This window comes from Miniopterus natalensis, chromosome X, assembly GCF_054644295.1.
Source record: "Miniopterus natalensis isolate mMinNat1 chromosome X, mMinNat1.hap1, whole genome shotgun sequence".
NCBI classification, from domain to species: Eukaryota; Metazoa; Chordata; class Mammalia; order Chiroptera; family Miniopteridae; genus Miniopterus; species Miniopterus natalensis.
Window position 1 is genome coordinate 87,355,140 of NC_142103.1, and position 16,187 is coordinate 87,371,326.

The following is a 16,187-nucleotide window of genomic DNA, read 5'->3' on the forward strand; positions in this document are numbered from 1 at the left end:
ATATTCTATCTGGGATCTTTCTTTCTTTCTTAGGAAGTTTGGGCATGTTGGCATGAGTTACTGTCCTACTTGGAGAAAGCAAACAAGTGGCTGAATGAAGTAGAATTGAAACTTAAAACCACTGAAAATATTCCTGGTGGAACTGAGGAAATCTCCAAGGTGCTAGATGTAAGTTGTGAATCAATCTAAATGATGACAGTTTATATGCAGTATTGAAAGGTATCAAGTACCAAATAAAAAATAATTCAAAGGAAACAACCCAGAGAGCCTAGTTGCCATGCCTCCTCCCGCAATGGCGCTCTGGAAGAAATCTTTGTTTCTCCAAGAACCTTCCAGTCTCCAGGTTTTAAAAGGAATTCAAATAACCTTTTACAGAGGACATTAGCCTTTTGCTATATCACTAAGTTCTATGTTGACACTTTACCTGCTTAAATCTACTACAGCTCTGCAAGGACAGTTGGAATGCACAATTTTGCTCCTTTGGGAGATTTTTAAAATTATTGAAAATTTAAGTTCATACCTTACGGAATGTTTTGAGGTATTAAGTGGACATGCTCTGGTATTAGAAATATGTCTGTAACATGTTCATATATTTTAGTACATTCCAAATTTTAGTATATTTTCAAGTTTCATTTTGAAGACCTTTAAAAAGTAAAATTAAAGGAGTTTGCATGTGTAAATTTTGATTTATGTGAACTTCTGATATTTAATTAATCATTTATGTTGTATGCATTTTATTGTGCTTTTGCTTACTCCTTTATATAAAATGAATATGTAGTTTAAGCAGCTAAAGTGTTAATATGTAGTTTTAGCATATGTATTGTATGTAGAGCCGTATATGGTCCAGCTCCTAAATCAATGTGCTAAAATAAGGCATAAATTAATCAAGGCTAGAATTGGGATCTTATTAGACTGTCACAGCAGAAATCTAGACATCAGTGGATCCAACTTCCTTATTTCACATGAGAACTGTAAAACCTAAAGATACCAAAGAGCAATGGAAAGTTCCTATGTGGGCTGTAACTTTGGCAGTGTCCTATTTAGAGATGTTCATTGACCAAACGTTGCTTGTGAGTCAGCAGTGCAGTGCATCTTCAGAGAATGTCGAGCGGTCTTTCATAGCATTAGTGAAAGGATGGTGGCCAGAACCAAGCATGCAGAATGCAGTCAGTTATCTGTTAAATGATCAGATTGAAGGACCTCATTCCCATTTTAATTGCCTCCCATTCCAAAGATGGCTGCTCTAGATGTGTAAAAATGTGTAAAGGGCAAAGGGATTTCTCCTAAAAAGGCTGTGCCATTTTTTTTTTAATTTGGGAAGAGAACCTCTTGAAATTCTACCTAAATTTACAGTGAGAATCACATCACTTGGCCATCCGTAGCTACAAGAGAGATTGAGTATTTTACCTTTCCAGGCTTTAGAGTAGATTTACATACATGAAGATTTCCATACAGCAACATCATGCGGGGGGGGGTGGCCGGGGCAATGGTAGGTTTACAGTTGTGAGTATGCGAAACACAGAGTTTATTCTTATATATTATTCGTTAATTATTGTATTATTTTCCATATGAACATCTGTAACCTACCTTTGCCCCACCCTGTAATTTTTGCAGTAACAGTGATCTTTCATGTTTTATGATCTCAGTGAAACATTGCTTTAAATTGCTTATAACTGAATTTTATGTAAATCAGAAGACACTGAGCATTTTGTGTTAATTCAGTGTATTTAGAAAAATAGTAATTATTGCCAATGTGTTTCAGTCGCTTGAAAATCTGATGCAGCATTCAGAAGATAACCCGAATCAGATTCGCATATTGGCCCAGACCCTGACAGATGGCGGAGTTATGGATGAGCTGATCAATGAGGAGCTGGAGACATTCAACTCTCGCTGGAGAGAACTACATGAAGAGGTATGAAGATAAGAGTGAAAAATCTCTGTAAAGTGATTTGCATGAACATCTAGCAAATACTTTGAGGCTTCTCAGATAAACTGAGGAATATTTAAATATTAGGTCAACTTCCATGGTTTAGAGACTGTCCCGTGCTAGACATGGCTGAACTATTTACATATGTATTATATCATTTTGTCTTAAAAAAAAGTTTTAAAGTATGGGTTTGTACAGGAAACTAAGACATACCAAATACACAGTTTGGTTTGGTTTGGTTTGATTTTTTTTCCATTGTTTTGCAGAGAGAGTGGAAGGGGGAGAGAGAGTGAGAGAGAGACAGAGAGAGAGACACATCAATTGGGTGCCTCCCATACAGACCCCAACCAAGACAGGATGGGGCCTGCAACCGAGGTACGTGCCCTTGGCTAGAATGGAACCCGGGACCCTTCAGTCCACTGGCTGACGCCCTAACCACTGAGCCAAACCGGCCAGGGCAGGGTTTTTTTAAAAGACGAAATGATATAATACACATATGGGCACTTAAGGTGGGAATTTGGCAGCACGTGCAGCAGCTGGCCCACCAGAGCTTAGGCGAACTCAGCAGTCCTGAGGTTGGGGCCCTGTGGCAGGGCACCCACTGGGGCTGCTGCAGTACCTACGGAGCATCCAGCTGGGGCTATTCCACAACCCAGTAAGACAGAGGTCTCTAGCCCTGAAGTTAAAGAGGATGATTCAGACTAGCTTTACACATAGGGGATTTATCAGGCTACATGCTAGTCACAGCTGGAGAGTTCATGAGACCACGCCAGGTAAGCAAAAGGGAAAGAATCATGGACAGAATTTAGAAGTTATACCCCAAGTAAGTTTTTACAGTGTCTGCAACGGAGATTAGAAGACATGGTCAAAGACATAGAGGAGACTCCAGTTAAAACCAGGGTGCTTAGGAGGTAGCAGTCATGAAAAAATGTCAAATACAATAGCGAGGCCGAGCAAGTTGACGGAATTGGGCATCCCCTGGACGGTATTGGGGGACTAGGTGAAAAAGGTTAAGGGATTAAGTACAAATTGGCAGTTACAGAATAGTCACAGAGATGTAAATTACAGCATATGGAATATAGTCCATAATATTATAATAACTGTACACGGGGCCAGGTGGGTACTTGAAACATCAGGGGGCCACTCTGTAAAGTACGATTGTCTAACCACTATGCTGTACATCTGAAACTAATACAGAATAATATTGAATATGAACTGTAATTAAAATTGAAAAAAAATTAAATTTAAAAGCAAAAAAATAAAAATAAAAAAGAGGGAACTGGGCAAAAAAAGCCATCACTGATGACCTTGAGCAGAGCAGCTTTCATGGATTCTTGACAGGGATAGAGACTGGCAACAGCAGGTTACAGAGGACATCTGGGAGGAAGAAGGGGTGGCTCGTGTACACCATCCCTGTGAGGAGCTGCCTGTGAAGGGAAGGAAAGGTCTCTAGGAAACCTTTTGTTAGTTTAGTGGGGGAGAAGTTGGATCATGTTTTAAATTGGAAAGAAAGAAGTCCTGAGTAGGACTTTGTCCAGTCCTGAAGAAGAGGTCATGATGGTGGGGCAGATCAGTGTGAAGATGCCAGCAGTGAGCCTCCAAACAGTCCATGCTGCCACTTTATCCATGTCAATATAAGGGCCTTGAGGTTGGCAAAAGGGGCCTCCAAACAGGCCCCTGGCATTTTGTTCTTCTGGCACTGTTACTGGACATAAGTAGAGGTAGATATTCCTTGGTGGCAGCTAATTCATAGGTCATTTAGATTTGTATTTTGATACGGAATTAGAATGTGCTTTTATTTATGTTGGAATGCTAGTGTCAGTATAGAAATTGTAGCTCAAGCAAAAAATCAAGATGCACCATAAAACTGACCTTGGTGAAGCTATGAAAAGACCTCAATTTGAACCTTGAGCTTTGTTCAGAATTTCCCTGTTCTGTGCTTACGAATAGACTGCGTTCTAACCTGATCTTGCAAACCTTTAGTCTTTGGTGTGGAATGAGGCATTTCTCCCAAATAAATAATAATTCAACTCAACAGCAAACCTTGATTGAACACCTACTCTGCTATATCCAGGCTGAGTTGTTAAAACATTGAATATTGAATCAGAAAAACTTGGGTCGGACTAGCCCCTTGTATTAGACAGGGTCAGACGGGTCACAGAAACTACACAGTAAGTTGCACAGGGAAAGCTTAATGCCAATAACTATTAACTGTTTACTGAGAATTAATTTTTAAGAGAAAATAGAAGAGAACTCACTACCCTAGCGCTGAGGGATATACCCAAGAAAGGAACTGATTTGGAAGGCGAGAAGATTTCCCCAAAGCTGGGACTCAAACCTGTTTGGAAAGGGTGTCTCCAGCCCGTGAGATGGCAAAAACGTTCACCTGGTTGACCAGGCCCAGAGCTGCGCCATAGTCAGGGGCTGAAGATCGTATGAAGGGGATCTTGGAGTGTGGTGCTGACAAAGTTCCTAGGGAAGTAACCCATGGGGATGGTATTGAATTTGCTGGAAGCTGGGCGGGATGCTCAGTGGACTCGCAGGGAAGCTGTCTGCAGTAGGTGCTGCTGAGCTTTGGGAAACCAGCTGGAGCTCCAGGAAACTGCCCATGGATTTGCCACTCATGCTGAACTTGCTCCTGGGGCTCCCTCAGAACTTGTCAGAAGGCACTTGTAGAGGGTGCTGCTGAAATTTATGGGGAGAAAGTGGGGAACAGACAAGGTGAGCTCCATGGGGCATCCCACAGGCCAAACCAGAGCCACAGGAGCAAGAAAGAAGTAAAAACACACTGGAACAGGAACCTTGACCTCCTCCAGTGTCACTCCAGCACCCTCTATAGACAAAGTTTAGCATCATGTTAGCTGGCAAAGAGAGATTCCAGTATCCCCAAGAGATCAGTGTTGAAAGGCAATACATTGATGACTGGCACATTCCCCTACACCGCGTTGGCTTTGTGACCTTGGGCAATATTTTGAAGCTCCCATTTCTTTATCTGTGATAGCAGATCCTGTTTCATAGGGTTCTGAGCAAAATAGAAAATACTGCATAGAAAGTGCTTACTACATTGCTAAGAACATAGTACACATTCAACAAATGATCAGCATTTTTATTTTTACTAGGCTGCATGCTATAGTACCTACCTTCAAAGCATGCCCTCCCCAAGAGCATGGATAGACAAACAAACATATATTCCAATACGAAAAGCAATGAAATGTACCCACCCACCTTCCATTATTTAAATAAAATGCAGAAAAATGACAAAAGTACTTCTTGTATCATCCTTAGTCTTAAGATTGAAAGGTGTTCTCCATTTCTACTTCAATCATCAATTAAGCAGAATGCTATAGTAACAAATAAACTTGACATAAATAAACTTGCAACCATGATCAGCTCTGGCTATGCTTATATAGAATATCCAGCCACCTGAGAGTAATTTGGCAATGAGAAGGAAGCATATTAGGTGCTTTAGAGCTTTGATGGAAACCGCGGCATGTTAGAGATAATAGCCTTCTCACATTCAGTTGTGCTCATCTGAAATGAGCTGATGCAACTTTAAAGATATGCTGCCGAGTTAAAATGATGGGTAGTAACAGGGTTTTCCTATTTCTCAGGGTATCATCTCAGTGCTTTGATCAATAGCAAACTACTTAGGTAATAGAGACACACCTAATAATTTGTTAGCTAAATCAATCGTTTTGATGTTCCCATTGATAATTTAGTTGAAAAGACTGTGTTTTGATGCAACGTAGATGGAGCCTTTGGATCAATTATCTATGGGGCTGAGGAGATAAAATAATTACAGTAACAGAGGTTTTAAATGGATCTATTTTCCAAAAAAATCCATGTTGTACATTAGATTGTTTGAGTCAAATGTCCTGAATTTGGTTTAAGCCATAATTTTCTTTTGTTGTTGGCTAAAGAAAAACAGTCTTTCCATTAATAAAGTGCCCTTTCACTTGAAGATGAGCCTCAGCCCATTTTCTTCTCAATTAAATCCCTATGTCAGAGGTTGGTGGGTTTTTTATTGCCTACGCAATGTTTCTTATAGATGCAATTATGCAGAGCAAAGGTAACATTCAATTGCCTGCTAAATCAATCAAACAGCCAGAGTTTTTATTGCCTATGAATATTTAAAGGGATATGTTAGATCCCTTTCCTAATTTCAGAGTGTGAGTTTGCATTCAAATAAGTAATAAATTAGCTTCATTCCTTGAGAAGGCATCTTTCACTCTTCATAATCATATGGCACTATACATTCTACTCACACTAATGATTTGAAAGATGGCTAGCAAACCAGGAAACAGCTCCAAAAATCATACCAAATCATCTAATTTTTACAACTTATTACAGAGCAAGCAAGCTACAGAAGATGTGTTAGTGGTATAGCAAAATGCGTGAGAATAGCAATATAATAGTATAATGCTTACAAAGGCTCCAGCAACTGCTCTAAGTGTCTGAAATGCATTTTCTCTTTTGTTGTCACAATAGCCTATGGTATTAGGTCTTTTCCATGCCCATTTTATAGATGTGGAAAGGGTATCAAAAGCCACACAGCTAGTAAGAGGCTACTGAGCGTTTAGCTCCAAGTTTCATTGTGCTTGAGCATGACCATTTGACCACACTACCTCCTATCTCAGTGATCCTTTCCTTATATTAAAAACAAAGGCTGCCTGATAAGAAGTGAATATTATAATTAACCAGCATCCCAATTTCTAAGGAAAACTTACAGTGAACGCTACAAAGTCTTAGCGATGACTAATTAAAAGAAAACATTGTAGTGTCTGAAATATTAAAATCACACATTTCGAAATCCAAAGCTTTCAGTAGTTCTCTTGATCAGTGATTATTTCATCTCTCATGTGTCTTATTAATGCCCCTATTTCTGTCTTTTTCATAGTCATCTGTAAGTTCTTTCACCTGAAATTAAATAGTAGCCAGAATAAGAGGGAAGAGGCAAAATCTGAATGGGTTAAATCTGCTTCATTTGAAACTTTGATGACAGGCGGCTAGAGGGACTTACTCAGTGTCCCAGGTACAGTAACTGCGGCACTGAATTGCTCACTCAGTGTCACGGCTCCCTCAGCGCAGACAGACCAGATTAGACAAATACGGACTGAAGGGACACTGTACATGAACTCAGGAAAAAGTGACATGTGTTAGTCAGGAGGTCAAAATGTTACTGGAAAGCCACTTGTCTACTAAAACAATATCCTCCTGATTCTGTGACTGTGTTTCCTTCTTAGATAATATCAATCTCTAATAAAATCAGTTGGAATAGCTACTATCTCTTGAACACATTTTTATGTCAGTCTTTATGCTTAGAAATTATAAACAGTATAAACCTCAATCCTCACATTAGTTTCGTAAGGCAGATTTGATTAGCTCACTTCGCAGATGTTGAAATGAGGCTGACTTCCGTTCCCAGGGGTGAGGCAGACTAAGTGTTCATAAATGCCCTCTGCAGAACACCGGGATGCTGGCAGTTCCCAACAAATATACTTTTAAACGTTTGCTCTCTTGCAAGGAAATGTGAGTAAACATTTAAAAGCCAGGACAAAAGAAATGGATGAAACCGAAGCCATAGAAGTAATGCAGCTATGAGCAGTGACCCTTGCTTTGCCCTGGGGTTAAAAGCTAATACTAGCAACCGAGATTTGGGGCGAATTAAGCCAGTTGATTGAAGCAAAATCTGAGTCTCAGGCTCAAGCAAACTTAGGGAGCTGAACTGAAATTCTACCTATGATAGATGGGATATTCTATATATCTGCAGAGGGCACCAATATAAAAATATATCCATCTCTCTTCCTGCTCTGAGTATAAACGTAGTAAAAATAATTATAATCATCTCCTCTGAAAATTTGCAACCGTGGGCCTATTCTTGGGAGGATCTCTGTTTCAGTGATATTGCCAATAAGGGTCAAGGAATCCCCAAGACCAGAGATGAAGTTAAGGTAGCTCCAGGTTGGTAGCACCCTAGCACTAGTCAGAATCAAATCCAGATCCTTTAGAAAGGAAAAGGCCCTTAGTACTCTCACCGATTAAATTCAGTAACATTTGAGCCCACTATAAAAACCCACAAGGCAAAGTCATCACATACAACACGTAGCGATTGAGACCAATTTGTCTACAGTTTCAGATATTAGAATTTCAAGTTGACTGATGTAAAATGAGTAGGTAAAATATTAAAGAAATAACTGATGTTGAAAATTGAATAAAGAATAAAACACTAAAAATTGGTGAGGGAGATTTGAAAAAGATCAAACTAAAACTGCTAAAATTATTCTAAAAATTAAATAATGGCTATGTTTAATGTATATTAAAGAGTTGAAGAAAAAATGAGTTAAGAGGAAATTGAAGTGTGATATACAGAATGTGATGCCGAAAACTGAGAAGGTGGACAACACGAGTAGAAAGGGACAAGGTATCGGGGTAGCTGATGAACGTCTAACTTACATCTAATGGGAGGATCTGGGGAGAATAAAGGAAATGGATGGGGGATACATGAAGGATGTTGAAGGAAAATCTCCAGAGCCGGTGACAGATCCACTTACCCAGGGAACACAATGTATAACATGCAGAATAAATAAATCGACAGCTGCTCTTAGACGCATCACAGTGAAAGTGCAGAAGTCCAAAGACAAAGATAAATTAGGCACCAGAGAGGTGAGACAGATGACCCATGAAGGAATTAAAGACTGACATTAGACTTCTTAACTACAGCAAACAAAGCAGAAAAAGAAGTGGAAATCTTTTCAAGATGTTGAGGAAAAAAATTACCATCAGCCTAGAATTCAAAACCTAGCAAAATTACTGAGTGGGAAGATTAGAGGCAGAGAAATAGAGACTGAGATTTTACCCCAGCGGACCCTTTCTAAAAGGAAGTCCTTCCAAAAGGAAGGTCTGTGATGCCCTGATAAGAACAGACAGGAGAGAGAGGAATCCGTGGCCCTGGAAGGATACAGCAAGCAGGCGGCCATTTGCAAACCAGACACTGAACCTGTGGACACCTTGATCTTGGACATTTCAGCCTCCAGAACTGTGAGAAACAAATGTGCGCTGTGTCAGCCACCTGCCGTTTGTTAGGGCTTTCCAAGCTGATTAAGACAGGCTGAAAAATGTAAGACCTTTTTTTTTTTTTTTTTAACCACGATTTGACAAAAATGGTACAATAGGGAAAGTCCCATGACAATTTCACTCATAAACACATAAGGAAGAATTCTAAGACAAATTTTGGCAAACTGGATCCAGTTGTATGTAAAACAGTTTTTAAACTTGAATGCTCTCTTCTTTCTATAGCCACTGCTTTTGATATTTTATGCAGTGTCACTGTTTTAAATATCCTTTACATGCCAGTGAGTCTCAAAATATTGTCTCCAGTACAGACCTCTGTCCTAAACTCTACCCATGTGTACCCACCCTTCTGTGATAATCTCTATTTGGATATTTAATAGGCAATTCGAGCTTAACGTAGTCAGATTGGAGCTCCTATCAAACCTACCCAACACAGTGTTCTCCATCCTTGTTTATGCCAACTCAGTCTTTACATTTTCAGGCCAGAAACCTTAAAGTAATCTTGAGCTTTTTTCTTTCTTCACCAACCTCTTTCCAGCAGATCTGGAAGGTAGTCTCAGCAGATCTAAATGTGGTCTGGCAGGTGTATGGGCTTCCCGTATTTCTCTTTATGAACAAGGTTCTCTTTGCTTCTGTCACACCCGCTTCACTTTTAGAACTCTTTGTGCTGGTGTGTCCTTAAGAAAAAAATCAAATACCTTGGCCTCTGTGCATAAAGAGGCTGTCATCATAAAGAGGTGACACTAAACCTACACTCCGGATGATTACAGAAGACAAATATTAAAAAATTCAATTTCTTGTTTTACCACTAAGATATAAGTACAATTTTAAGCAAAAATATCAGGCTAATACATAGATCTATACATTAACTTACTGATCAGATTACTCTTATAGACCAATATTTTACATGTGTATAATTTTAATGAGAGATATATAAATAAAGTTAGCTGTATTGAAAGAGTAAAATATTGTGAACTACTGAATTTTCTCTAAAATGGTAGAGTTAGTGAACTTAGAATTAGCCAAGTGCTAATATTTAGCTTCCCTCTTGGCATATAAATATACTTAAAATAATTTGTACCTCTCCCCGTTATAAATTATTCTTACATAAAACGCAGAACCTAGTACTTGAAAAAGTAGTGTCTATTAGCTGGATTTACTTGCTCAACTGCCATTCATTCCTCCAGTCATACATTATAGATAGATGCCTTGTTCAGTTGGAGGGGCAACTGTGAGACTAAACTGAGGTAAAAGAGGAAGTGGGTGGTGGCAAAGTAGAGGTGGTCAGTGTAGATCATTCTTCAAGATGTTTGATGACAAGAAATGGCAACTAGGTGACAGGGTGAGGGGGCAGCTAAAGCTATGGCGCTGATCATTTTACAATTTAGAAATGTATCAGATCCACACGTTGTGCCCCATCAACTTGCACAATGTGACATGTCAATTATATGTCAATAAAGCTGGAAAAAAGAATTAGCATGTCTTTGAAACTGAAAATTTTAAAAAATGTTTGGTGATGAAAAAGTAAGAGGAGGACCAGTAACTTGAGTAGTAGGATAGAGAAGATGTTTCATTGACTTTCAGGACAGTGAAAATTTAAGTATTTTGTAACCTGAGGGAAGGTCCAATAGAGATATATACTTAATATGCAAGAGCAAGTTCTTACAGGAGAAGAGATATGAGCAAAAGTGGAAGGATGGACTTTGGAAGTGGAAAAGAGAACTGAGAGAACCCAAAGAGATCTTCAGGAGGAGAGTAGTGGGGCTGAGAAAACTGACTCCTGAAAGAACCCGTGAGAAGGTTCTCATACCTGAGAGGGTGCTGGGTCCCTTTTCAATTCTGTAGGATTCGTGGCATGAAAAAGTAGTGCCTCTGAGGAAGTGAGAGTGGAAAGCATTTGGAGTAGGAGCTCTTCTATTGTTTCTATTGTGTAGATCAGTTTAAAATAAGCAGAAGTTCGCAAGTAATATTGTAGACTGTAGTCGGCAGTAAAATTATTTGCATCAAAAACAGTTTTGCAAATTTCTCCAACAGTTTTCTGCAAAATAATCACTTTACTCACAACCACACACATACAGATGCACAGACAATCAAAAGAAAAGGGACTTTTATTTCCATTATCTTCAGGTAGTAAACCCAGGTTGTATTTGATGATACCCTGCAGCGACCAAGAGACTGGTCTTTAGTGTCTAATTTTCCAAATACATTCAAAATTGGAAGTTATTCACTTGGTAGTCACACTTCTTCCACCAGTATGTCACTGTGTCCTGGTGCCTCTAATTTGAATTTCATATTTTTAAAAATTTATTTCTCCAACTTCCTCGGTTTACTTTGGATTCTTATTTCAACCTTGTAGCTATTGGCCATTTCCCCCATTATTGTAATCAGGATCAGGGACTTAAGTTTCAGGGCTCAGAGCAAGAAGAAAATGCAGACTGCTTGTTGAAAAATTAAGAATTTCAAGAGTGCGACAACAGAGCACTACACCAGGCATGGGCAATTCTAAGCATGGAGTACTGCATGACCTCGCAGGTTGTGTGCCCATGGTGTCAGCCCCAATTGTCACTTTATATATTTGGTTAATTTTACACCGAAATTGCTTTTGAAGCTGTTCAGCAGTTACAAAACTTAGACTCACTTCTGCAGAGCAGCATTGTTTAAAAAGATTCCACGGGGGATGATCAACCAACTATAAACCCTTTAATATTTTCAAAGGTGGAATTTTAATCTAATTCTTAGAGAGTTAATAATGGATGTAGCCCAGAAGGCCTGGCTCGGCGGTTGAGCATCGACCTAGGATCCAGGCGATCGGGGTTCGATTCCCGGTCAGGGCACATGCCCAGGTTGTGGGCTCACAGCCAATCAATGACTCTCATCATTGATGTTTCTATCTCTCTCTCTCCCTCTCCTTTCCTCTCTCTGAAATCAATAAAGATATATTTAAAAAAAAAAAAATTGCACCACAAGCATGCCATTATGCCAGACATCTGTGTTGAAGGTGACTTCATTTTTGAGTCAAGTAGCGGACTATGTAACTTGGTCTCGTAACAATTTTAATTGAATAATTGGACGAGTAACTACATTTTGAAGGAAAAAAAGTCACCAGCCCAATATTTGCACACAGACAATAAACCCAATAGCCCAACCCTCTTCATTGTAAGAAAAATAGACAAAAGAATGTATGCTTTTTATTTTGCTGTATCTTCTTTTGTTATCTGAGGAATTCTTTTCCTACCACTGATTATGTGAGTTATCTCGATTCTTCTTTCTAATAATATTTTCACATGAATCTTGTATTTGGAGTTTAATTTTCCTCTGTTTTATAGCTCCAGGAACTGAAATATTGTGTAATCTTTGTAACAAAAAGGGCAATAGTAAATGAGTTTTATTTTGGTTTTTAATCATCATAAATCATGGAGATTTAAAAAAAAAATTTGTAAGTAGTAATTTCATCATTATATTTAGATATAATTTACCCTACTTCAAAAAATGGGCATTTGCATTGACATTTGTGAGATGTTTTATAAGGCAGTAGTTAAAATTTTCTTGTCTGAATGTATAGCAAATATAGCATATTAGCATTTTTTGGTTCGGATACAAAGGGATGTACCAACACACATATACCACATGTATGTTTGTGTATATCTAAGTGTATGCATGTGTGTGTGTATGTATATTCTAATTTATTACCTAATTAATAGTTAAGTATTATATATTCACACTAGACAGATTGTCTGCTTTGGGAAAACATTAAAATATTTATGAACAAGTATGAATATATCCATTTAGAAGTATTTTTTCCTTAAATTTCTTACAATTTCGTGATTGAACTATTTTCTCTAAAGTTGAAATAGCAAAAGAGAGAGTTAATATATAAATGAGAAACATCTGATATTAAGGCCTAAAAACAAATCAATTATAAGATAAATTGGTAAATTAGAATTTTAGGAATGAAATTTTGGTTAGAGGTTTTTAAAAAAAATAATTTATGTACCTCTTCATGAAAATTTCTGGAGTTTTTCTTTGTTTTAGTGAAACTTTATATAGCTTTTACTTGTGATCCATCATAATTTACAACTAATATTTAATTCTTATAACATAAAGTACTATCCTCAAGGTAAATGTTCATCTGTCTTGTCCGTCTTACATTACCACTCTAGGTTCTTTTAAACTGATTTTCTTTTCAAACTGCTTCATATATTCTTGGGGTTGAATGATCAAAACTCTTATTTAATATTCAGGCAAGTCTGCACTGAAATTACTTGTCCACATTTATTAAAAGAAGAAAATGGAAGAGGAAACATTAAAGAACATTTCTTTGCAACATATTCTAGTACATCAGAGCAATCCATGTATGGAATGAAGACTGGACATATTTCAAAGTGAAGCTGGTTTTTTTGAGCCATGGAAGGCCACCCAGTCATTAAAAGTGTCAAACGAAACTAGAGAATTGCTTTATGCGTCTGCCTTAGCAAGTCTCGTATTGTTTTCTGATCTGCATTGACAAGTGGGCAGTTCAACAGCACTTGGCCCTTCCCTCTTTTTTTCTTGTGAGCCCAATTAATTACATTTTGCTGTCTGTCATTATTTCATTGTTTTCAACTCTGGCTAATCATCAATATCACACAGATGAAAAGGATATAAGAACTTTAATCTACATATATTCCCTTCCAACTCCCTTAGAATTTCTTACTCTGTAGAATTTTATCGATCCTGGAAACTGTATTTTGAAAAGTCCCTGTGACTCTGGCGATTATTCAGGTTTGGGACCTCTAACCTCGGCCTTGACCTGAGAGTGAACTGTTTAAGGCAGCCCAACTTACTGGTGAGCCTGTGTTTCAGATCCTTTCCTAGCGTGGACCATTAATTATTCATGTCCATCGACTGCTTGTTAGTGTTAAGTGATCTCTTTATTGCAGAGATGAGGCTCATTTTCAATTCCTGAATAATTAAACCAAGCAGGTGAAACAGTGATTCTCTTTCAAGGCCACAGTTCCCTGCTGGAGCAGAACAAGCACTTCCTAGGAAACCACGGCAAACTTCTGGTGGCACAGAAAGCGCATCACTATGTTCCTCAATATGCTACCTCTCTCCCCCTCCTGGACCACAATTTAAATGGAGCAGGCATTCCCAGTGGGGCTAGTTTGGAAGACACTAAATTGTCCTGCATGGCTGTGGTAGACATTGTCCACAACTTAATATTCAGCTATGTCTGACGTATGACAAGTTCAACAACCCTATGAGTGAGGCCCCACCACCTGAGACCTGACTGCTCCTCTCTCACTCCAAGCAACTCCAGAAAAATGGGTTTCATCCACAAATGATGAGAAGATTCCACTGTGGGGAGGCGATAGAAGAGAGAGGAAGTTAGGAAACAGTTTATGTCTGTTTCAAACAACTTAATATATCATAAGAGCATTCAGTGACAGGAGACTGTGGTCCCTAACAAGGAATTGAGGGCACTGGACCATTCTGCCAGTGTTTATCTGTTCCCCGTGCTCACATCAACAGACATGAGTCATGTTTCTACGCCCAGCCTATGGCTCAAGAACCATACAGCATGTTTGGCAAGGAAAATCAGCTGTTCCCTACATGCTTGCTCCTGCTGTTCAAGGTGCACATCCCCATCAGATGAATCACATCAGGGCCAAAGACCCTGGCAGGAATTCCTTGCTACAAATCTGCAGTCTTGTCCAGCTTATCTACTTGGAGAACAGAAGATGCGAAAACCTTAAGATACCTTAGGACAAAATAGTACAGCTATTTACTGAGCTAAACCTGAGGAATTATTCAGTGTAGTGTGGACGGGAAGCCGTAAATGCACTCTTCTTGCACTGCAGCTTCCTTAGCACCATGGTGATCATTTGGGGTATTTATGATAAAAAATATTGTTAATCTTCATGCATATGGAGGGGATGAAAAAGGGTCAGCTATCCCAGACATCCCAGGAGAGAGGGATATTTTCCTGGTTTCTCAGATACCACTTCTAGTAGGCACCATTCTGAGTATAATTTAACACCACTGATGATTGGCCACAGAGGCCAACAGAGTCAGGAGCATTTTATTTCATGAGAACCTGGACACTGGCCTCAGACCATGATTGACCTACATCGCAGGAAAAGGAGTCCAGCAGAGATCGCTAATGTGCATGAGCAGAGAGCCATTTGGGGTTATCAAGGCTGTGTCCAAGATTTCCTGACTGCAGACTGAACCCCGTTTTGCTCATAGCCGACGCTTAGCTGCTGAGTAAAAGGACTGGGATGGATGTTCCTCCCACACATCATGCAAAGCCCAGGGGGCCAGAAGCACTGTGTCCAGGCCTTATCCTGAGAGTCTGAATTCCTGAGTGTAGAGACCGATCAGTACCCTTGACTCTGATTCTGTATCAGGAGAAATTTTCCATAATATTTTAATTATTTACAACATCAATAAATCATCCATTGTCTGAACTTTAGGTTCTCATATTACGAGTACATGTGCATCCAGAGAGCACCTCTCCATTAGGCCAGAGAAACTTTGCCGACCACAGGTGCCTCTGAAGTTCCCTTGAGGACATTGCGATAAGATGAACTCTCTAGAATCCTTCCAGGTTTACTATGTTACACCTCCATCACTTTCCTTTTGAAGCTGCAATAATGCATCCGTTTGCTCCTGTCAGGGCAGAAGACCGATCTCATTTGCCCAGCCATGAGGATGAATGCATGCAGCAAAAATCCAGAAACGTCTTTGAGATAGTACTATACGTCTCATTGACCATTCTAGCAATGCTTTATTTGAAAGTGATGACTATCTGATGTCAGGTTCCATTGATAAAGTGATTTCCCAACATTACTTCAAGAATGCTTCCCTCAGGGGTCACAGAAGAACTTCAGTGACCTGCAAAGAACTAAAACAGATGAAGTTCCAACTGACAAGGACACCAATGGCTTTAACATTTATAATCTTTTTCTATAAGGGAAATTGTAGAGAGATCCATGCACCTGGTTTTGGTGTTTTTCTGCCCAGTGAGTTTAAACCAAGTGATATTAACAAAAACAAATCCAGAAGGCCCTTGTGAATAATGTAACATTCTTCTTTTTACGTTTAAAGACTATGTCTAGGAGCACATGTGGACATCGATGTAATTATTTATAGCCTATAATCCTACCAAGTATATTAAAAAACACGCCACAGAAGCCAGTGTGCTTCC

The 16,187-nt window shown here is 39.0% G+C and overlaps 1 protein-coding gene across 1 annotated transcript in view; it reads left to right on the forward strand.

Moving 5' to 3' along the window:
* The window catches only part of DMD (dystrophin), a 1,831,916-nt gene that overhangs the window by 660,362 nt on the left and 1,155,367 nt on the right, over nt 1–16,187 (forward strand). Inside the window, exons 28-29 of the mRNA XM_087813416.1 lie at nt 34–168; nt 1,763–1,912. Coding sequence (XP_087669542.1) covers nt 34–168; nt 1,763–1,912 — 285 coding nt within the window. The remainder of the gene's footprint in view (nt 1–33; nt 169–1,762; nt 1,913–16,187) is intronic.